General features: G+C 46.2%; 1 protein-coding gene across 2 annotated transcripts in view; it reads left to right on the forward strand.

The window, feature by feature from the left end:
- The first annotated feature begins 581 nt into the window (after positions 1–581).
- The window catches only part of SUFU (SUFU negative regulator of hedgehog signaling), a 77,187-nt gene continuing 55,911 nt past the window's right edge, over positions 582–21,857 (forward strand). For both annotated transcript variants that reach the window (XM_035330217.1, XM_035330218.1), the window contains exons 1-2: positions 582–741; positions 19,151–19,287. In XM_035330217.1, the coding sequence (XP_035186108.1) occupies positions 641–741; positions 19,151–19,287 (238 nt within the window). In that variant the 5' untranslated portion in view covers positions 582–640. The remainder of the gene's footprint in view (positions 742–19,150; positions 19,288–21,857) is intronic.

A 21,857-nucleotide genomic window follows, 5' to 3' on the forward strand; every position in this document is an offset into this window, starting at 1 on the left:
CTTGCAGGGGCTTACGCCCCACGGCAGCTCGGAGCTGCGCAGGTTGGTGCGCCGAGCTCTGCCTCCGGAGCCTCCCCAGCCAGGTAACTTTGTGCTGTTGCTGGTTTTCTCAATCGACGTTTTCTCCTCCACTGTTTTCCTCCACCGCTGTGGCTCAGAGCTATGGGCTGCTTTCCTCACAACATAGACATTTGGAGTTGTGCTTTGAGGAACAGCAATGCACTTTTCAATGAGGTATGTGCCTCTGGCCCGAATTAGGAGCTTGCAGAGCAGGTACAGCTATCGCTCCTTTACTCAGAGAGTTTTCTGGTTTTCTTTGTTTTGCGGAAGTTTTAATACGATTTTCCAGAGGTCTTCATGCTTTAATGTTAAAAACATTGTAGTATTTTTGCACACATGCACTTTGCCTTCCTGTGCTCGATGCTTTCTGGACTTAACCCAACCTTCCTCTTCTTTTTTTTTAAAGGTAACTAGACCGTGCTAATCTTATCGCTAGCTGTGATGTAAAGCAGGTCCATCTACAGCCCCCTGTAGAATCTGCGGGGACTTCCCATTTGTCTTGAATAACCTGACTTACCTGAGGGATCTTTTTTGTTTTTAATGCAGGCTGGGGGGACCTGATCCTCTGGACTACGTTAGCATGTACAGAAACGTGGGAAACCCGGCGCTGAACGTTCCTGAGCACTGGCACTACGTCAGCTTCGGGCTGAGTGACTTGTACGGAGACAACAGAGTGCACGAGTAAGCATCACCCACGTCCCGTTGCTGTGTGCTGTGATTTGTGTCACGTTTGGGGGAGTGGAAGTAGAACCCCGTCCTGCTGCTTGTGTTACTTGAACAGCTGTTTTTCTGCTGAGAATACCGTAGCCCTGGTCTTCTGGGGGGTGACGTGTGCCTGGGTTGGGATGTGGAAGAATTACTGCGTTCCCCTTTTCAAGCTCTGCGTGCAATATCTGTCCTTGTTAGTGTTTTAAGTTGAGTGATTTCCATGTGTTGTTTTTTTTAACTCCTGGGGAAACTGTTTTTAGCTGAATGTCTCGTGTTTTTCCCTCTTGATAGTCTGCTACGCTCATATGCTTCAATCCCGGCTCCTCCCTGTGCATGTTAAATGCCTTCCTCTGGAAAACTGCTGTCAGGGCATTTTTCCTTTGCTGGCACAGCAGCGTTACTGTCAGCGAGTGGACTGCCACCCAAGTGCCTGCTGCATGCAGTGAGAATCTGTGGTACCAGAAGTGCAAAACAATTGACTGACTTTCTTCTCTGCAGTAATGATTACCCTGGATTGTTGGTGCGGACAGTCTTTAGGAGGTGTTCTGTGTTAGATGGGGCAAGGAGCATGATCTAATCTTGTTATTGTCTTGCTTTCACCGACTTTGCTCCTGAGCTCCAGGTAAAGGAAGCAGTAGGCACCAAGCTCTCACCGTCTTGGTGCTCTGGACACGGGTTTTCCTAACCGGACAGAAATGGCAGGTTTCTGCCGTTGCTGTTCAGTGAAACTCTTGTGCTGTTTCATCGTTGCGGGCTAAATATCTCTGATGAATGGCGCAGCAGAAGCCCTGGTTTGTTCATCCAAGCTCTTCCTCTTCTGTTTGTCTTGGTTGAGTTTCAGCCAGCAATCTGTATGGGTTTTGTTTTACCCAGGTGCTTCTCTTGCAACAGCGGCAGTTGAGCAGTTTCTTTTACCTTACCCATGTCCTCAAGGCAGTTTCTTCTGTTTGTAGACACGGAGCTGTTTTGCAGAGGTCTCTTTTAAGACCGGAGTTTACACAAACCCAGTGTCACCGAGACCTGCCTGGGGTGTTTTGACCAACACATCTGTCAACAAACCCCATTCATTAGGTGCTGGGGCAGAGGCAGGGTAGGGCAAATAAAAGGTGAAAGAAATGAAATTTAAAGGTTTCCTTCCCTTGCTTTCACAAGAGACCTAGCCATGGACATGCAGGCCTTCACATGATGCCTTTGTTCTCAAATCAGGAGATTTCATCTTTGCCGCTGAAAATCCGAGGCTGCCAAGATTAGGCAACCTGTGTTTTCCAGCCTCGTTCTGCTGGAAGTTAATTTTGGAGGGAGTAAGTGCTGCGCTGGCTTCCTCTTTTTGGTGGCTTGCCAGCCCGAGGCTTTCTTATGGTGAGAGTATTTCTCTTCGATCAGACCCACTCCTGGTGGGTCTGGAAGAGAGCAGCGAGAGGACGTGGGGGTCTCAGCCGAAGACATGAAGGGTGAGGAGCGGCTTAATGTGCTTGTATGACCGAAGAAGCAAATCGTGTAAGGACACCACCTCTTGTGCCCCGAGTGTGGCATGTGCTCTGGTTTCTCAGCTCCCAGCTGCTCTCAGCTAAACCAAAGCCTGATCTTATTCAGCAGAGGGAAGCCTGGGGGAGGAGGAGAGAAACTATCACACAGGTATGTCACAACCTAAAGGAGCATTTCCACTCTTGCCTGTGTGGGCTGCCGCAGCGTTCGTGGGCTCTGGAGCAGAGCATCCGTGTGTCCCTTGTGCTGTGAGACTCAGCTGACTGCAGTTTGTCACCTTTATTTTAGCCTCACTCTCGGAGCTACAAAGCTTAGTGTTGCCTGTGTTGTCAAGAAAGCTTTATCACAAATGATCTTAATACACAGCGCGTGTGGTAAAGCTGTCAAAGCCTCGGCATCTCTCAGGTAGGTGAGCACTGGGGACGGGCAGGGGAAAGGAGCTCAGCCCCACCCGCAGCTCTGTTCCCTGCTCCTGAAACACCACTGCCACGTGGACTGCAGGGCTCTGGACGGGCACTGTGTGTGCTCAACAAGCTCTCGTTCTGCAGGAGGGATGAGAAAGCCCCTGTTCACGGTCTCTGCTGCTCAAAGGACTTTGAAATTCTGCTGTCCCAAAGCACCCTGAAGGACGGCTGGCAGGAGAGCAGGGTGACAGGGGCGCTGTTTAAATCTTTGGAAGATTTCCTTTAAAGCTGGCGTGGCACTGAACTCTGCTCAGTTACTGGCCAGCAGGGACAGCTGTTGGTCTGTGGCTTTTGGTTTGTTTTGGTTTGTTTTCCAACTCTCCCTGCGAGGAGCGCAGAGCTGGACCTGCCCGTGACAGACAGCGAGGTTGTGGCAATAGAGGCATGTCCCTGACCTTGCTGCCTTTCATCCTTTGGAGGATAGATAGCGCTGCCAAGGACCCTTTTAATCTCCCCACTTGACTTTGGGTAACACATGGCTTATTTCTTGTGGACCTCTCCTGGTGATACAGGACAATGTGCACCAGTTACAATGCAGTATTAAATGAGAAGGACTTCTTGATGATTTTTGGAGTGATCCAGGGCTGAGTTGAAGGCCCCTATATTTTTATTTATAATGGGATAGCAAACAGATGTAGCGCGTAACATGAAAATGTTGACTTTAATTTATATTTTTTAATAAGAACCTGAAAAGCCTGAAGTGGAGCTCTCCCTGTGCCTCCTTGTTGACAGATTTATTTCCAGTTAAAACAGCACTATTTCCTGCTCTGCTTCAATATCAGCTCCGCTCCGCTTACACAACCGGCCTGTTTCTGAGAGTCCACAGAATAACGGGGAAGAAATCTCAGAATTTCAAACGGGGGAACCCTTTTTCATTTAAAAACACTCAGTGCTTCATGGCGCAATGGCAACCACGACACCAGCTCTCGAAATCCTAAACCCTGACGTCAGGGCGGCGTTAGGGAACCGCAGGCCTTGCAGGGGGATTGCCAAGCCCCTCGCCTGCCAGTACGTCTCTCCAGTCGAGCGTGCTGCACGACTCGAGAGGCAGCAGGAGACCGACCGGGATGTTTTAGCAAGTTACTCGCCGTTTTCAACTTTTCCTGTCTACTTTAGAATGAAAACGGGTGGGTAACCGCTTGAACTTAGTGAGCAGGGTTAGAGCAGCCTTGTGTTTCTTTTTTTGACTGCTCTTGCTTTTGAAAGAGAAGGATCGTCTGCTGCAGCGATGAATAAATGCCCAGGGTGCAAGCACGTGGCTGTGGGATGGGTCCTGTTCCCTCTTCCACCCCGCAGTGGACACGTCCCTGTGCATCAGGGCAAAGCACGGTGCTGCAGGCACCTGCTCCTTCCCTGGCTCCCAGCCCTGATGGTGACTTCTGGCTGCTCAGGCAGCAGGCATCAGAGGAGCTGTTCCTGTGGTTCCCCAGGTGCTCACCCTTTTTGTTAGGTTCACAAGTGCCTGGAAAATGAGGCTCATGATTCAATAGGATTCTTGAAAGCCTGGAAGAGTCTTACGTGTATTCACATTGCAAGGCCACAGTAGAAGGCCGAACTTAAATTACGACTAGGTTAAGAGATCAGGTTTGTACGTGGGGCCTCCCCAGTCCCCGAGAAGAAACGTGCCAACCGTGTTTTGATGTTTAGCCTTTTATGTAAAAGCCAACAATCGGGTTTCCCAATCTACACAAACTTCACGTCGACGAGGGTTTGTTTTTTTTTTTTCCTCTCCCTTTTTGCCTGGCAGCTTGCCAGGGGGCTGACTGCAGCATCCCATCTGCATGAAGCCGCCCAGATTTCAGCTGCCTCGGTCTCTCCCACAGCCGCGCGGTGCCACCCGCCGAGGGGACGGGTCCCCGTGCATGCCGGGATAACGGGGTGTCTCCGTGGGTGGTGCCTCCCCAGTAAAGGTGAGGGTAAGCACGAGCCTTTCACGATCCTCCCCGTCCAGCTTGTGTCCTGCTGCCTTGTATAGCTCCTCTGAATGACCCCAGCTTGTAAAAGGGCAAGGATGCTTGTTAGAGCCGGGAGGAAGAAAAAGGAGCGCAAAACTGGATCAGGTAACAAACGCGAGGCTTGCAGAGGGGTGGATGTTTTCTGGAAGGCTTTTTCCGAGTGTGAAAGGAGTTTGAAAAGAGTATTTAGAAAATAGCCTGAAAGTTGGAACGAGCGCTCTCTTTCTTTCGAGTGCACGCTGGCTTCTCTTTTGAGCCCGCATGAATGTAGGATGGAGTGGTGCTGACAGCTGTCACTTTAGTGGCCTCTTAGTTCTGCAGCCTTTCATAAATTTAAAAGCTCGCTGCCCTCAGCTTGCCAGCCTTTAGCCTTAAATTTTGCTATTTAATGGGTCCCTAAGTGCTTTCTAAACCACAAGCCTAAAGCACCACTGAAATATTACACCGAACTCCAAGGTGACAGTGAGCTCTTTCTAAATGGCGGGGACAACTCTGCCCTCCTTTGTCTTCACCAAAATGCCATAAAACAAAGAGCCTTTAAGGAGACGGTAAATTAGAGGTGGATGGCGGTGGTTGTTACAGATCAATATTTCAGAGCAGATTTTGAAAGAGCATCGATGGAATACAGCGTATCTAAGTGGAGAAATGAAAGATCAAACCAGTCCTGGAGCCGAGCATGAAATTCCAGGAAAATTTACTAAAACCCCAAACTTTTCTTCCATCCTTTGTGGCGTCTGGTTTCTTGCAAGTGTGGGATGGAAGCATGCTTGATGCAGAAGACCCTCAGGACAACTTCTTTTGAAATAACCAGCATGGAGGTGCCAGCCCCTCCTCATCCTCACCTTGCTTCCCTCGGCTGCTAGCTCTGAAGCCAGGTGACGCCTGCTGCGTAAGGGCCGACTGCTTGGTACCACTTCGGGGTATGGATAGGGGAGCGAGGTTGAGTTTGGGGACAGATCTTCAAGTTGAGAACCTTGCTGGAGAATAGAGCATCTGCCCCTGCTAAAGGGAATGACGTGGGAACAGACATCGGTAAGCTTCAGTTTAGGAAGGAGGTGTAAGAGCTAAGACTGGAGGAGTGGGAGTTCGAGATGAGTGCCGAACCCTCCTTTTCTTACTGTTTTTGTTCATCTAGCAGAGGCTGACCCCAAATGTGGTGCTTATTTTTCTGATCAGTCTTATTTCTGCCATTTTTTCTGATGCAGAGAGGAGAGGAAATGTAGCAGAGTGGGAAGGGAGAGGGTGCAGGATTAGGGAGCTCTGTGACCACGAAAAAGCGTTTCCTTTTGGTAATAGCTTAATGAGACTCCATCAGAGTTGAAATGAGTAGTTTGAGATGCAGAGGTCAACAAGATCCATTTTTGATGAATTTGTGCCTGGATTTTTTTCGTGCTTACAGAGATACTCACTAGCCTGGGCTTTCTGCCAGATTAGGGTACTTGTACCAGCTCTCTCCCATGTGGATTCTCTGGTGTCTAGAAATACAGCTGTGCTTCCACGATGCCCTCTGGAAGCACCTGTAGGTCCATCTCTTCTGCCTGCTTGGTAGAACTGTGGTGGTCTGGGGACACCTTCCTTTGCAGAGCTTTGAATTTGACCAACAGGTTCAAAAATGGGGGCGTTTTAAAGACCCACAAGTGTGATGTAACATTCAATTCCACGTTTCCCCAGCAGAAACCATCTTAACCAAGCATCATGCCCGCTTACGCACCCCGTTGGCGATGCCCCCTGATGGCTGGGCAGCACACCGGGACTAGGACTTGTGTTCCTCTGCTGGAGGCAGACCTCCCTTGAAGCTACAGGCACCACGGGGAAACCTTTTTTTTCCCACCCCCAGGGCAGAGAGCGCACTTGGCTTCCAAATGTCATTTGCTGGAGGTAGTTAGCACCGTTAATAGCGTGGAAGATGGAGGCCACCTATGGAGAGGTCTGCTCCGTGTGCCTGCGGAGCTCGGGGGACCAGAGCACGCCTGAGCTGTGCTGGATTTGGCAATATTTTTTTTGAAGCATCGAAGGAAATTCGTTTAATGTTTACTGTAAAGTAGTTGAGTTTACAAGAAGGGCTGTTTTCAATAAAAAAGGAAAGGATTGGATGTAAGTTTACAGCTGAGCGTTCCCGAAAGCAAGGCCAGCTTCCTGCTCAGTAGCGCATCTGCGCGTGCATCCTGGTAAGAGGAGCCTCTGCTGCCATGCAGGGACAGGGCACGGCGTTCAAAGCAGGCGATTTCTGTTCTGTCAGCAGAAATGCATCTGTGAGCTCGGCAGATGGGAGCGGAGTTGGCCCCAGACAGGGCTCCCTTACTGTCATCTCCTGGCTGGGCTGGCGCTGGACGAGCTCGCACGCTCCGCTCTCCCAGCGGGTTCAGCCTGCCGGGAGGAGGAGTGTCTGGGGATCACACCTGGGTCTTCCTCTGAAAGATTGCTCAGTTTGATAAAGATCGGCTTAGGATGTTCTAAAAAGCAGTAATTAAAAGATAGAGTTGTTTTTTTGTCTTGGTGGGACATGAAGGTAAAAGCATTTCTTCATCCGTGTGGCCACTCCAGCTGTGAGATCAAAGGAACGTTGACTTGTTTTTAATCCTTTTGCTTGCTGGAATAACGATACTAACAACATGAATGTTTGAAGAGATGCATCTGAATGCTGGTACTCAGACCTAATCCCTTTTTCTCCTCAGTGCTGGGAGCATGCCTTGCTAGCTGGTGCAGTGCTAGGGCAGCGTGTGCATCGTGATGGGACGGTGATTGCCAATTAGCAGACTTATTTTAAAATTTGAGCTATCAGTTTTTCTGCCCCCCCCCCCCCCCCCCTCTAAGCTGCAAACCTCACGGTGATTACTAAACTCCTCGTCTGCCTTTCTACTGTCATCTCAATTTTAAACGAGGCCCAATAGGCGGTGACACCAGGCTAACAAAGGAGGGCTGTAAATCTTTGGTGGTCTCCCATTCACGTGGTATTCCCTCCCCTGGACAAAGGGGTGGCGAGGGCTCCGGGTGCCACGCTGCCTCCAGGGATGGTAAACAAGGGGTGGATGGTTTGGGGGAGGCATTTGTGATCAGTTGACAAAGCTGATCTGGGTAGCTGGGATGCCACCTGACAAAGAGGCCTGAGGTTTAAAGAGAGATTCTGCTAGGGCTCTTAAGAACAAAAAGGAGATGGGAAAAAAAAAAAAAGACCAGAGAAGTATTTTTTGCAGGATGTAACCAGGGTGGGAGGAGGTGAAGAGGGACTCGGCCATTCTTGGGGAGCTCTGATTTAAGCCCAGAGGGTAGAGACAAGGGAAGGAGGGAGGGAAGGGTGCACAGATGGCTCATTGTTTTGTCTAGCTCGGCATTCTTGCACTGCTGAAGTGAAGGGCGATTGTTTTAAAATCCCTTTTGCAAAGGGAGCTGTTTGCTTTTCAGCTATCGCTCGTCCCCGAAGATGCAAACTGTAAACCAGAGGGGCTGGGCTTTACCACCCCTGTGTTTCGGAGGGTCAGGGCATGGGGTGCTCGTGGGGTGGCGAGGCATCACCCACAGGGGAACGGGGAAAGAGCCACAGCAGTGGGGAAGGGGATGCACATGGGGAAGGGGATGCACATGGGGAAGGGGATGCACACAGAGGGGCTGATGTAAAGCAGCATCTGCTCTGGGGAGCTGTACCAAGTGGTACATGGTATAACATGGCATAAACCTGGCACGTCCCCAGCCTGCAGAGATACCTGATGTGCAACCCAGGTTTCTTGCAGCGTTTAATTTTCTCGTAGCCGATGGTTCATTAGTCCAGAGAACTATGTGGCCGTTTCCATACTGTTATTCTTTCTACCGGTGCAGCTCCTTCCCCCGCCTCCCCTGTGGATTGTTGTGGCCTTTCTGGAGCAGGGGCCTTTTTTGGCATGGTCGACAAAAATAAACCATAAAGGCTGCTGTTGTTACGAATAAGGCTCAACAGGGGAATTTTACCAGTAGAAGTACAGCAATATAATTATACTGGTAGACTAGTTACAGTAAATTTCCTCATGAAGACAAGCCTTAAGTTGACATTTCCTAGCTAAGTTGAATCCATATGTATAACCTTATTACGCAGAAATAATGTGTCTCTGGGCCTTGAATTCTTTTTTACCCAGAAGAGTACAATTGAGCAGAAAAGCAAAGAAGTCGATGTTCGAAGATGGATGGGGGATTTTCGGTAACAGAAGGGCTGTGAGGAGTTGTATGCTGAACTGTTTTACTGAGTAGGTTATTTCTCAATGATCAGGAGCTTTATTTTCCCTGGAATTACGGCTCAGCCCCCAGGGGTCTTTCCTTACCTGTTGAGTTGGTGAAGACTTCTTGCGGCGCTCATCAGTATATTTTTTAATGCACCCTTTGCAATGAAAAAAGACTAGATAACAGCTCAGCAAGTAAAGAGGCATTGTCTTGATTTCTGCAGCTAATGAAGTGAAAGATCAGGGATTGCATCCCAGATCCAGCAGGACACACAGGTGTCTAAACTCTGGTTGAAATCTGGAGTTCAGGCTCCTCAGAGCTCCTGAATGCCTATTGTGCCTTGAGCTCATTTATCATGCAGCTGAGAACTTAATTGTGGCAGTGTCCTAAAAATGTGGTAAAGGGTCTGTTGAAGTTCTTTCCTGACTTTTTCTTTTTGCCTGTGCTCTTTAGCCAGCAGGAAGGTAATGGGAGACACCAGTGTTTATGTTCTACGTAACCCGTTAGAGCCTGAAACTTTTAGGTAATACTGAAAACAACTAGCTGTAGCTGTCAGCATAGCTTCTAACTTTGGGTTTTTCTCTTATTCTTTCCACTCTCCCATACTGCTTTTGAAAGCCGCTTTTGTTATGCGAATGGATTCCTCCCAGCAGCTGCAGAACTTTCCGCAGTAGGAGCTAGGAAGGAGCTAGCAGACATGGCAAGGAAAGTTGGTGCCCTTTCCCCAGCTGCTCACCGAGCATGGCAACGCTGTCCTTCCAGCCACGCTGGCCCCAGCTGGCCCCTTGCTTACGTCCTTTTGGCTGGCAGGGTTGCAGCCGAGCCCTTAGGTGAAGTTTGAGATGTTTGAAGCTTTTTTATTTTGAAGCCCAGGGATGGGAGGTGGGAGGCCTGGGTGGGTCCACAGGGAGTAAAAAGCATGGCCAGACCTCTAGATGGTTGATTTCATATAGCCTTTTTTTTTGAATATGTGTTTTGGGAAACATAAGGATGAAATGATTTGGTCTCGTCGGTTTGATCATGACCGTAGCAGGAGATCAAACCATCGCCAACTGGTGTAGCTACATCTTTGTACCATAAAACAGAAAATAAAACAAAAACTGCCCTCACACGGACATCTTTTTGCTGGGGTAAAGGGTGACGTATTCCATGCAGCCTCCTGTTTCATATTTTGGTGCCTTACTCATTTCCCACTTTCAGCATTTGTCCATGCTGTGCAGAATGTGGAGTTAATTTCCCAGCTTTTCTGTGACCTTTACAGCCGGAATATACAGGCATTTGCTATATGATGTGTGTCACATTACCATCTGAAGTGGGGAAACAGCGTTACTTTCCATCTGAGAATCAAATTCCTAAGTAACTCGTTGAGGATGGCAGGATGTTTGCAGTAGGCAGGGGATTCAAACCTAGATCACCCGGATGCTGCTTTACGACCACAAGGGTATTTATTCTGCAGCGTCTTGACGTAGTGTCAGTAACGAAGCAGATCTCTTTGGCACAGAAAAGGCCATTTGCCCTTAGTCCGCATGCATACATTCATACACGTACAACTGTGCTGGCACTCTCCAGAATGGGAGGATAATGCTTCCAAGCCTCTCGAGCTCGAAGGGATTAACCTCCAGCAGCTAAGCAGGATCCTATCCTCATCCAGATACCACTACTTTCATGGCATGGACAGCTGAACCTCAAAGCAGCAACCCCTAAATTGCCTTAATTTGCAGCCCAGCCCATTAAAGTGCCCTGAAAGCTGCTGGTGGTTTACTTTGACACGCAGGGCTGGAGGCAGCATGGTTCTGGAGCTGGTTCACACGTGGGTGGGCTGGAGCCCAGCACAGGAACTGCTTCTCTCAAAGCGAGTTTAACTTGTGTGCTTGTGAATTATCAGCTGCGAGTCCTGTCAGCTTGGGTTTGGACACGGCACCAGTAGTAAAAGTTCATACCTGTGCTCTTGGCCATCATGCTCTGTAGGATCGCTTGGGTTGGAAGAAACCTCTGGCAGTCTCCGGTTAATGCTGGATCAGAGGGCGGCTTCCCCAGCCTCTCTGGATCCTGTGCCAGGGTCTGACAGCTATTGTGGGGGAATTGGAAGAATTTTCAATTACTTTTGCTATTTTGCTGTGATTCTCAGGAGGGTCTGGCTCTGTCCGCGCTACATTTTAATGTCACTTGTGTTCCTGGTGCTTCTCCTGTGCCTGAATGATTTAGGGGTCTCAAAAGTGGCCTGTCTGTCAGCTCGACAAAGCATGCACAGTTTCTGTGCTGCAGGTATGTAAAGGCACTGGAAAACCATACCGTTATCATGCGATGCAAGTGCCACTGCCACGTGAGGCAGTTTGACTGCAGGATTAGGTGTAGTGTGGCCTTGACACTGTGGTCTGAAGGGTTAGAGGAAAAGTCTGGAAATCTGGTGTATCAGTATTCATTGTTTGCAGAATTTTTTTTTTTTTTTTTTTAAATCTTCATCCTTCAGGGACAAGATTGTTACCAGCTGAATTTTGAATAAGCTGAATGGTAAAATGTGTGGAATCAGTGCTCAGGATGAAGTGAAACTTAAAGTGAAGTATTTTCTTTCCCCTCTTCTCCATAGTATCATTGCTGAATGGGAGGTCAGTGAAGCAGAGCTCTGTTTCCGTACTGGCCAGTAGCACAAATTCACAAATTTCACTCGGGTCTGTCTGAATGGGAGTTTTCTGAGGGGATCCTACGTGAGCGTTTCAGCGAGCTGAGAAACCTGCCTCCACAGAGCTCTCCACAGAGCTGCGGAGGAAGTGCCTCTGCATCTGTTTGGATTTAGACGTTGGACTAATCCTCTAAAAACAATTTCTGTTGCTGTTTCTAGAAAGGTTTTCCATTTGGTTGATGGCAAACACATTCGATGCGACATACTGCAAGAGCGAGCTCTCGGCAACAGTTTCGGGCCCAGCCATAGACGGGTGTCTCGAGCGCTGCGTGTCACTGTCTGACACCGATTTTACTTTGTCAGAAATCTTTAAGCATGTGTGTTGTTGTTTTTTTGCATTTGTAGTTTTCCCTGCTTGTTTGTGAAGCATTTTTTTTTAAATAAACCAGGGTAGAAGTGAGTCCGGTAAGACTTTCTGTGTGCGGGTTCGGGGCAGTGAGAGCTCGTGGAATTTCCTGCCAAGCGCTCTGAAGAGATAACCATCTGACGGCCAGATAACCGCTCCCTGCTCTGTCAGATGTTTTTATGTTTTTCCTCAAAATTGATGCCTTTCTCGATGCCAAGAGACAATCCAGGAGATTATGCGAGTGAGCAGGTGCGTTTTAGCTGAAACAACTTTTCTGGAGAGCTTTTAAGTCTTCTGTGTAGGGGGGCTGCTGCACTTATTTTCATACGAAATTTCTTGAGCAGAGCGTCTCAGCATGCCGTCAGGGCTCTCAAACGAGCCTTCTACGTTGTTTGACAGCTGCACTAAAAATAACCATTTCCTGTTGGGCAAGATACTGGAAGTATGAGGTAGGGTCACTTTAATTTTTTTTTTTCCATTAACTTCTGGAATCTGCGAGTGATTTGCTTGTAGGGGTAGGACATTGTGTGAGGCGCCTGGAGTCTGAGCGCGAAAGGCTGGATCAGAGTAAACTTGTTTGGGGCACATCGGCTCTTGCCCAATATCCTGCCCTGGAGGTGGAGACAGGGAGGTGTTGAACTCAGACGGCCCTGCCAGCCTGCTCAGGGCTTTTCCTTGGTTTTTAGCCAGGAGACCACCCTTTGTGTGACTTGCTTGCAACCAGATGGGAGCAGGGAGAGGGAAATGGCGCACATCTTGATTTTTCTCAGGGAGGACCGGTGAAGTCTGACAGGTCAGTTCGCATGTCAGTTAAGTGTCCTGATGCTTTTTGCTACAGCAGTCCTCCGTGTTGCTAATAGTAGTATCCTTGCTAGCTAATAGCCCCCTGGGATGGTTACTAGCTGTGCAGTCTTCAAACCGGAGCGAAACCTGGGCCTTGCACTACTTTGGTCTCTCCAAGCGGAGTCATGGCCCTGCCCGTCAGCTCGGCTTTAACTGACTTCCCAAACTAATCAGGTGTCCTGGTACTGCTGCTGGGAGCTATGGATTAACAATTACTGGCGCTTCTTTTTTTTTTTTTTTTGAGGCAGAATTAAGACTGCCTTATGATGGAAATAACAGCAGCTCTTACTGCTGCCAGAGCTGGAAATGTAGCGATGCTGTATTTCTGCAGCCTTCAAAACAACATCAGGGTGGCTCGCAAACAGCAGAGCAGGAAGTTTTGTCTTTGTGGAAGACACGAAGAAATGCAATTAAGGAGTCGAAGCAAAAGGCAGCGTAAGCAATTTCACAAAAGTAGCAGTGACAGAGCTGAAAGCTGGAGCTGGGGTAAGTCAGTATGGTGCTCTGCTAGCCTCCCCTCGCTTTGCTTCCAGAAGAAACCCACTTCATCTCACTGTGGTTGCTGGTAAGGGAGCTTTAACTCCTGAAAGTGCAGTCCTAACTATTCTCCAGTACCCTGAAAGAGCATTCTTGTTGTTCCCTGGCTGAAATAAATGTAGTGAATGAAGGGCCAGCATTTCCCTACGTAAACTCCCATTTTCGGGGATTGGTACATCTAAAATATTTATATACACATACTCTTCAACTCTCACAAAATAAACACCTAGTACACTCTGCTCCTTGTCCGGTGCTGCGGAGCTTTTAACAGCAGACATTCAGAAATACTGCCATTTTGCACGGCAACAAAGCAAATCTTTTCTTGTTCCTTGCAAAAGTGGGAAAGAAAATGCTTTGGCAAATTGCTTTGATTTAAACTGAAAAGCCTCTGGTTTTTAGAGCTGCTTTTAAAGCAAAAGGCTAGTTTGGCTTTTGATCCTCTTAAGCTGGGTTATTTGATGTGAAAAATGCCCTTGGTACTCTGCAGAGGGGAGCAGCCTTTCAGCTCTCTGTGTGTGGCTTCAGGAGAGGGCTGGCAGCGCGCGGGGTGGTGGGGGGCTCGAGGAGCCTGCCTGCACGGCTCTGTAAATAAAGGGGCCTCTATTTCTTTGGATTCTTTTGCTGGAACTAAATATCATGATCAGTGAAACTCTTACCTCATTAAAGGAACAAGCCAGACGTCTTCAGCCTATGTGCAGTGCTGCAATGTGGTCTGCTCTGCTGAGCTGATTTGCTGGGCAGATAAAGAGTTTTAAACCAAAGAATAGTGTGTAATAGATGACCTTGGCTTTCAAACGGTTTGTTTTTGTTCATGCGACAAAATAAGGTTTTGATATTAAATATAGGGTTGGATTTGACTTGGCAGATACCAGAGCCTTCCATTACTGCTGTAGCCATAATATAAAACTATCTGATGTGTGCCAGTGGGCATGCAGCAAGCCAAGAATTTCTCCATCGATGTTTGTTTTTTGTGAAAACTTACCCGGCTGCTTCAGAATTGGGTTGGCTGCAGAGGTGATGCCCTCTCTTGTTGGAGGGGGCAAAGAATTGGCAGGCAGAACACCACCCGTGCTGCCTCTTTGTAGTTAGTATCTCGAGTGCTTGGGTAAAATGAGGATTATTTTTTTTCTCTTAACATTTTGGGGGTGTTTAAAGAAAAATCGCTCAATCGAAAGTGCAGAGTTCAGCAGAAACAAGGCATAGACCAAACTATGTGAAATACTCGGATCTGTTAGTACAGAAACTTAATGCTGTGTTTCAATTTCCAGTTTATGTACCTGGGGCTATGCGTGGATACAAAACGTGCATTTTGAGGGCTCCTTCTCACACACGTACTGTCAGCATGCTGGTTGGGTTGGCACGGTCATCTTCCTGTAGAGCTGAGACACTCCTGCACTATTGTAACTGTATTGAACGATAATAAAAAACACCATGCAAACAAAGAAACCAACACCAAAGAGCTGAAATCTTGCCTCTGTGGATCAAAAAGCATGTAATAAGGGTATTACCTTGACAGTTTACACAGGAGCCAGGGTCAGGCCAACCCACGAGCAGCGAAGGTGCTTTGCAGCAAGCCTGTCCTGGTGCAGGCAGCACGGAGCTGCAGCAATGGGTATGGGAAGGGCCCTGAGCACAGCTCCCCACAGCTACCTCGGGTGGGCTGTAGCACAACTCAAGAGTGCTTGATGTGTAGGACGGTGTGTTCAACGCCACCACGTGCATCAGGTAGGAGGAGGTAGAAGTGCTTTTTGGTTACCCTCACCGCTCTCCACACCATTTTCTGTGGACCTGAGGCTTATTGGTTGATGGAGGCCAGCCTGAAAAGGCTTCAGTGATTGGGTTTCCTGGAAGCTTTGTGAAAAGCGGGAGCCTGGAGGAAGGAGTTTGAATATCTGCAAGGTGTGATGTCCTTTTGGCCAGCTCCTCAGCAGCCTGTGTGTCACTGAGACACCCCGCAAACAGCAGCGACGTGCCCTGCAAGGAGGAGGCTGCCCTGGGAATCCCGTGTTGTGGAACGTCTTACTATTCATTAACTCATTTTTGGGGAGTGACACGTGATTAATTCCCCGATGGTGGGTGGGCTGCTTGTCTGGGATAGGTGCATCTTTTGTCTTGTTGGTAAGGTTTGAATCAAAATGAAAACAGGCGATTTGACGGGGGTGAGCAGCTGCTTACTGCCCAGATACAAAGAAGAGTCTTTTTACCTTTGTGTGGGATCAAAGCCATTCCCTTGGTCTTCCACTCCTACGTGGAGGAACAGTTGATGTGTAGCAGTCTTGAGCTTCTAACGGGGCAAACTGAGACCTGAGGCTGGTAGAAAATCCACAGTTCTGAATTCCTGCCATAGTCTTGTCTCAACTTCTGGTAATTTCAGGATTTATTCCTGGCTACTTGCTGATTGAAATGAGCGTCTGTGAGGAAAGGCAACCTGAGAGTCAGTGGTTGAGCATAAAATTCACTTCATACATCGTGTAGCTGGATCCCGGGATTGAAGGATTTATGGGCGGTTGTTCCTTGAGAGAAACGTTATGGCAGCTGTTGAAACTATTTTGACTTATTTTCAAATACAAGACCTTCTTGGAAGAATAAAAGCAAAAGCTTTGGCAAAAATGCTAACCGAAAATGGCTATCCTAATTATGTTCTGAAGATCAATAGTTCTTTCTTTCTATGGAAGACCTGTCCGAATTAAACAAATGTTTTGGTAAATCATCAAGCTTTTAAAGTCACGTGTCACAATTTCTTCAAAAACAAGCAACCAATCTAAAATTAAGTGAGCTCAGATCAAAGACTTTATCAACTGAGACCTTTGAACAGCTGTACAGTATGGGTGAATCGCGTGTATTTAAAGTTTTACTCTCACAACGCAGCATCTTTTCAGCAATCTGTGTCCATGAACTATTCTAAAATGTCTTAAATATAATCTTTAAATACAAATATCTTACAAAACTGTGTTTTTCTGAAAATTCACTGCTACCTGAAAAAGTTGAGAATTATAAGCATTGCACACTACTGCATTTTTGAGTGTTTTTTGATGGTTATGCATCTTTTGATACTCTAGAGAATTTTTCACATCTTAGAAGGGAAGTAAATGATTGTTCCTTTATTTATCTTTTATTCTGTATATTTTCTAGCAATTCTCTGAGAAGCTCCTTTATTACCATACAAAAAACCATGTGAGTAACATTGCCTGTCAGTTTCACCACTTTGCAACCACTGGCGTGTTGCAGGGCAGCGTTGTTCTCCTAACTGCACATCTTGCTTTAAATTTGTTGGAAACCCACCTGAACACTTCTGTTACTCGGTAACCTGCTTATGGATCAGCAGAAAGCGCACGTGGTCTTCTGTTAAACAGTTATTTTCTGTTTATCCCCTGAAGCACGGAGAGCTGTGAAGTTCAGTTTTTTTTTTTTTTTAAAAAAAATAACAAAAAATACAACCCACAACCTAAACTCTAGCTTAATGCATGTTAAAAATAAGTGTTGCTTCAGAAGCTGCCTTGAAAGGAGGAAATTAAATAGGGAGCCATCTTACTTTCCAAAAATTTTAACTGTGTAAGCTCAGCTTGAAGGCTTCTTGTTAACTTTGATCCTTTTTAAAGTTGACCCGTTCATAATGCGTCTCAGTTTCTGGTGAATGCTTTTTCCTGGAATCAGTCCCTGAAAACTACCCACTTTGAAGCATTTTTGTTTCTCCCTCTAAGAAATACTCCTGTTTTTCCTTTGCTAACTGATACGTGAAACTAATAAAACCCTACAGGGGTGCCGAATGTCCGAAGTACAGCTTTGAATTTACGAGGCCACCGCCATCCTGTACCAATCTTTTTGGCAGACCTGCATGCATGATCGCAGAATGCAGGTTTCACTGCAAATCCAAACTCCATTCCATGATCACAGGCTCTCTGGTTATTCAGTAAGCTCTTGCTCTGTTGAGGAACCGAGTGTAATTATTTGGTTTGTTGCTTAAAGGTACATTTGTTTCCTGAAAGAAGCTTTATATCCAGTGGCTGACCACTATGAAATTCATTGTCTGCTGCGTTCACGGAGCATTTGCTTCTGTAGTACATAATGCTCAAATTCTTTGTGAGGATGACATGGAGGGAAAAGGAAATGTACACTTGTGTATTTTTCAACAAATGAGTTAAGTATTTATTTGTTGTATTGTTTGCTCACCTTTCTATTGCAGGTGTCAGACTTCCACTACCTGTCCTCTTGTTTTCGGTCAGAGCTGTTCGTAGTTTGGTTTTGTCCTTGGGTTCATTTCTTAACTATTTTCCTTATGTTATCTGCAAGTCTATCACAAACCTTCCTTGAAGAATCCTCAAATAAAAGTTACGTTGAATCTTGAAGGAGTTGCGCTGATGCTTAAATTTGATCAATTTTAGTGCTTTACGTTAGTCAGGGTTGCTGAAAAGCGTGTCTGCTTCAAACAAGCTCCTTACTGTTGGAACAGTCCACCCAGCACTTGGAACTCATCACGGCACTGCTAGTGATCTGTGTTTTTCAAATGGAAAGTGCTCTCATCACTTTTCTGACAGCTCCATTTGGCTCTTTCTAGTAGAAGCTCAATGTTAACACTTTGTGCGTTATATCTTTCACGTGTGTCAGCAGGGTACCGGCATCCAAAACATGCACAAAGTTTCTCCAGAGAATTTGCCAATGGCAGGAGGAGGAGATTTGAGTTTGCAGATTCATGAAAGCTTTCATAAACCAGAATCACGTGTCTTTATGCTCAGTATAAATCCTTTTTTTTTTTTTCTTACGTTTGCCTTCTTGCAACAGCTACAACAAATGAGTGAGGGGATGTGATGGCAGTGGTGGAAAGGAAACTGGTGTCCCCAACTTGCTTTCAAGTTTGTGAGCCTACATATCTGTCCATGAGGTTTCTCATTTTCAGAAATTAAATGTGACAGTTTTAGCTACTGGGGCCTTGGAACAGGAACTTTCCTGTATGGGAATGTGTAAAATGCAGGATTCTGATGGACTAGTTTTGTTGCAGAAGCATGGGGCATCGTTTATTTGTTCCTTTTTGTAATATCCCTGATGCTTCTAATATGACTTTATTCTCCTAGGTAGACTTTATCAGACCAAACCAAATAAGTTAACACCTATCTCTGTCAAGCTGGGGAAATGGTCAAACATCCTGAGTCACGAGCTGTAGTTGTGGTATTCAATGTTCTTCCTCTGTGTGTATGAGGATAGCCTCATAAATTCAAAGCTGTACTTTGTGCATTCATACATTTTGTACGTTACATACAAAGCTGTGCTTTGTACATACATTTTTTTTGTCCCACCATTTATATTAGTGCAAAATAAGAATTACTGTGTTTTGTGAAAGACTATTAAATTTCTGCCTGCATCCTCTCAATTCCTTCCCTGTTGTCCATCAACAGCACAGAAACTGTGTGCCATACATCAAAACAAGTTAGTGTTTCAACTCAGAAGCCTACTACACAGTACTTAAGGCTATATTCCACTTCTGAAAATTGAGTCCACAAGGGTTGAATAACATTTCCTGTTGGCTAATTTCTTTGGTGTTTCCATTTAAGCAAATACAGTTAGGGCAGCTATCACTGCAAAACTTGCAAGTTTATTTTAAAAACAAACCCAAGCTGCTGAAAATCACAGGGGTGCCCCAGAAGTAGTCGTGGTTCCAAGACTGCATTATTCTGACTGAGAACTGGACTATGATGGTTATCTTTGAAATTGTATTACATCAGTTAACCTAATGATGTTATGCCATTTGAGCTGGTGTAGACCAAAGCAAGAGAATTTCTAAAGTTATCTTTTCCATGAGAACACTCAGCTTTTCTTTGTAGTGCTGACACTGAAGCCTGTTCTCTTTGCAAGAAGCACGTTGTGACTTTTCCTTTTCCATTCCCTCCAGGTTTACGGGAACAGATGGACCAAGTGGTTTCGGATTTGAGTTGACATTTCGACTAAAGAGAGAAACAGGAGAGTCGGCACCACCTACCTGGCCAGCGGAGTTAATGCAAGGCTTAGCCAGATACGTCTTCCAGTCAGGTACTGCAGGGTTACATACATTACCTCGCTTTTTGCTGCTTTCGTTCCACATCTCTTATGTGGTGCTACACTTGGGTCATAGGTGCTCAATCAAATCTTAAGACATGTCTGTGAGTGAGAACATTTGACCAAAAAAGTGGGTATCATCCATCAATCCCGCTTGCTGGGAACAAAACCCAGCTGCTGTTTACATAACTCCAAATCACGAGTATCGAGACGCTGAAGGTACAGAAGGGTCAGTAACTGTAGGAAGCCTGCCAGTGCCTATTTGTTGCTCTCTCACGTTGTTGGTTTCAGCTCTTTCTGGGTGAGAGGAGATGATGAGATGTAAGAATCTCATTTGCTTATCCTGAAATGGCTGAGGGGCCCGCGTCTGATAAGGCCTCGCTTCTCAGCAGAAGGGCTGTAACTTCCCAAACGGTTGCAGTTCCTTTGCAAGTAAATCTCTTCCAGTCGTCTGCGTAATTCAGCAGCAGCAGCGTGTGTAAGCAGATGAAAAAGACATAAGTTGTAAGAGATGCCAAGGCTGGGAGGGCTAAAGAATTGACAGTTGGGAATCATCAGTGCTTGTGGAGACTTACCAGAAAGTTGAGAACCATCCAACTTTTTTTGCACTACTCTTCCTGGATTTCATTGTACTAGTAGATTGAACATTAGCTTGCATTGTGAGCACGTGAAGATCTGTGGAGTGACTGAGTGCATTGCATAATTGAAAAGCACCTTTGCCATCACAAGATCTGAATGAAAGTAATTGAAGAACTCTGATTTTTTAAACTAGTTTGGGATCCTTTACAGGTAAAGTACCTTCCAAATCAATGATTATTGAATTTGTAACACTTGGTACTTGCTCTGCTAGTTAACAAATTGCTCAGTAACTTCTGATTCTACTGCTGGTTTTCAGTCAGCTTGGCTGACTGTCAGAAGGGAAAGGTCCAGGTGAAAATAGGATTGTTCTGGTAATTTGTCACAAATCACTGAGGTAGTGGTAACTCAGAGTATTTTTCCTAAGTATTGACTGACAGAGACCAATGCTAGCATAGATTATTGCTTGTCTTCACATTGGAAGTGTATCTGGTTGCAGTTTGAAATGACATAAGCATTTTTATAACCTTTGCTGTGCAGCTATCTTCCCTAATTGCTGTCCCAATTTGGGTTCAACTGTAATCTTTTCTATCTTGATTCTTTGCTACTCTTAACCTCTGAATCCATGTGACTTTCATAGTTTCTATAACTGTTTGAGGTTCCCATCCTGCTTGAATTGTACAGTACAGCAGCTTTTTAGTACTAACTATGCAGTGAATTCATACTCACATATTTCTATTGCAGGATATGCAAAAAAGCATCTGGCTCTAATGTCTGCCTCTTAGGTATAACATACAACATGTTATATGTTAAATTATATTACATTTAAGACCCTTTTTGTAGCCTGTTGCATTTTCTAGTCTGGTGTACTCTCTTTGCAACAGTCATTTCAGTGCCTTGTATTTGCATGTTAAGCAACCTCTCCTAGAGCATGCTTGTCTAACCCTTTCCATGAGTGAGGGGATGAGTGCAGAGTGAAATGGGATTTAGTAGGACAAAATTTAGGACAGAATTCTCAGACTCAGCTGGCACTGAGGGCAGAGACTCCCTTTGCTCATACAGCAGCCCAGGAATGGGTCTTCCCGGTTAATGAGGTGGCACTTTCTGTTTCATAATATTATCAAGCCATTGTTTGTGTGCAAGCGTCAATGAGCTGCTTAGAGTTTTACTGAGCAAAGGATTGTTCTGCTGGAAGATTTCTCAAGTTTCCTGCAGTAATGCAGTTTCGTCTGTCTGACCTCAAAGCAAACAAACTGTTTTTAGAGTGGAACGTGCAGTTGTGCCCATGCATATCAGTCTCTGACGTGAACTTCTGAGGGCCTTCAGTATTATCTACTGCTTATCCGTGCTGGTTTTGACTTTCTATCCACCATGACTCTTTAAAGGCACTGCTCAAATATGCTTTAATGGATTCTAGCCTCTGGGTGTTTAGTTCTCAATTTACATTATTAAAAAATCCAGTGGATGAATCATAAATTGACTTATTTGAATATGAAATTGAATACGAGCCAAGAGCATACAACAGGCAAACCACATACTGGGTTACATTAAGAAGAGCATGACCAGCAGATTGAGGGAAGTTATTGCCTCTTCTACTTGGCACTGGGAAAGCCTCACTTAAAAAGCTGTGCCTGGCTTTGGGCCTCACAGTCTGAGGGGCTGAGAAACCAGAGAGGGTCCAGTAGGCCCAAGGCTGTCAAGGGGCAAGAAGAGCACAGGGACTAGGAGGAGAGTTGGAGAAGGGTTGCATTGTCTGTGTGGAGAAGGTGAAGGGTGATCTAACAGGAGCTGACAGCTGTTGGAGGGGTAGTTTGAAGACTGAGGGGTCAAGGCCCAGGGGTCAAGCCCTAGATGACACACCGAGGCTACAGCTCTGTGTCGTAGTATGGGAAGTTCTGCGATACCTCCACTTCAAGACAAGGCTTGGTGAGAGACCTCCAGAGGCCCCCTAATCCAACTCTTCTGTGACTTTTTTCATACAGCTTCAT

This window comes from Oxyura jamaicensis, chromosome 6 (genome assembly GCF_011077185.1).
Source record: "Oxyura jamaicensis isolate SHBP4307 breed ruddy duck chromosome 6, BPBGC_Ojam_1.0, whole genome shotgun sequence".
Classification (NCBI taxonomy): Eukaryota; Metazoa; Chordata; class Aves; order Anseriformes; family Anatidae; genus Oxyura; species Oxyura jamaicensis.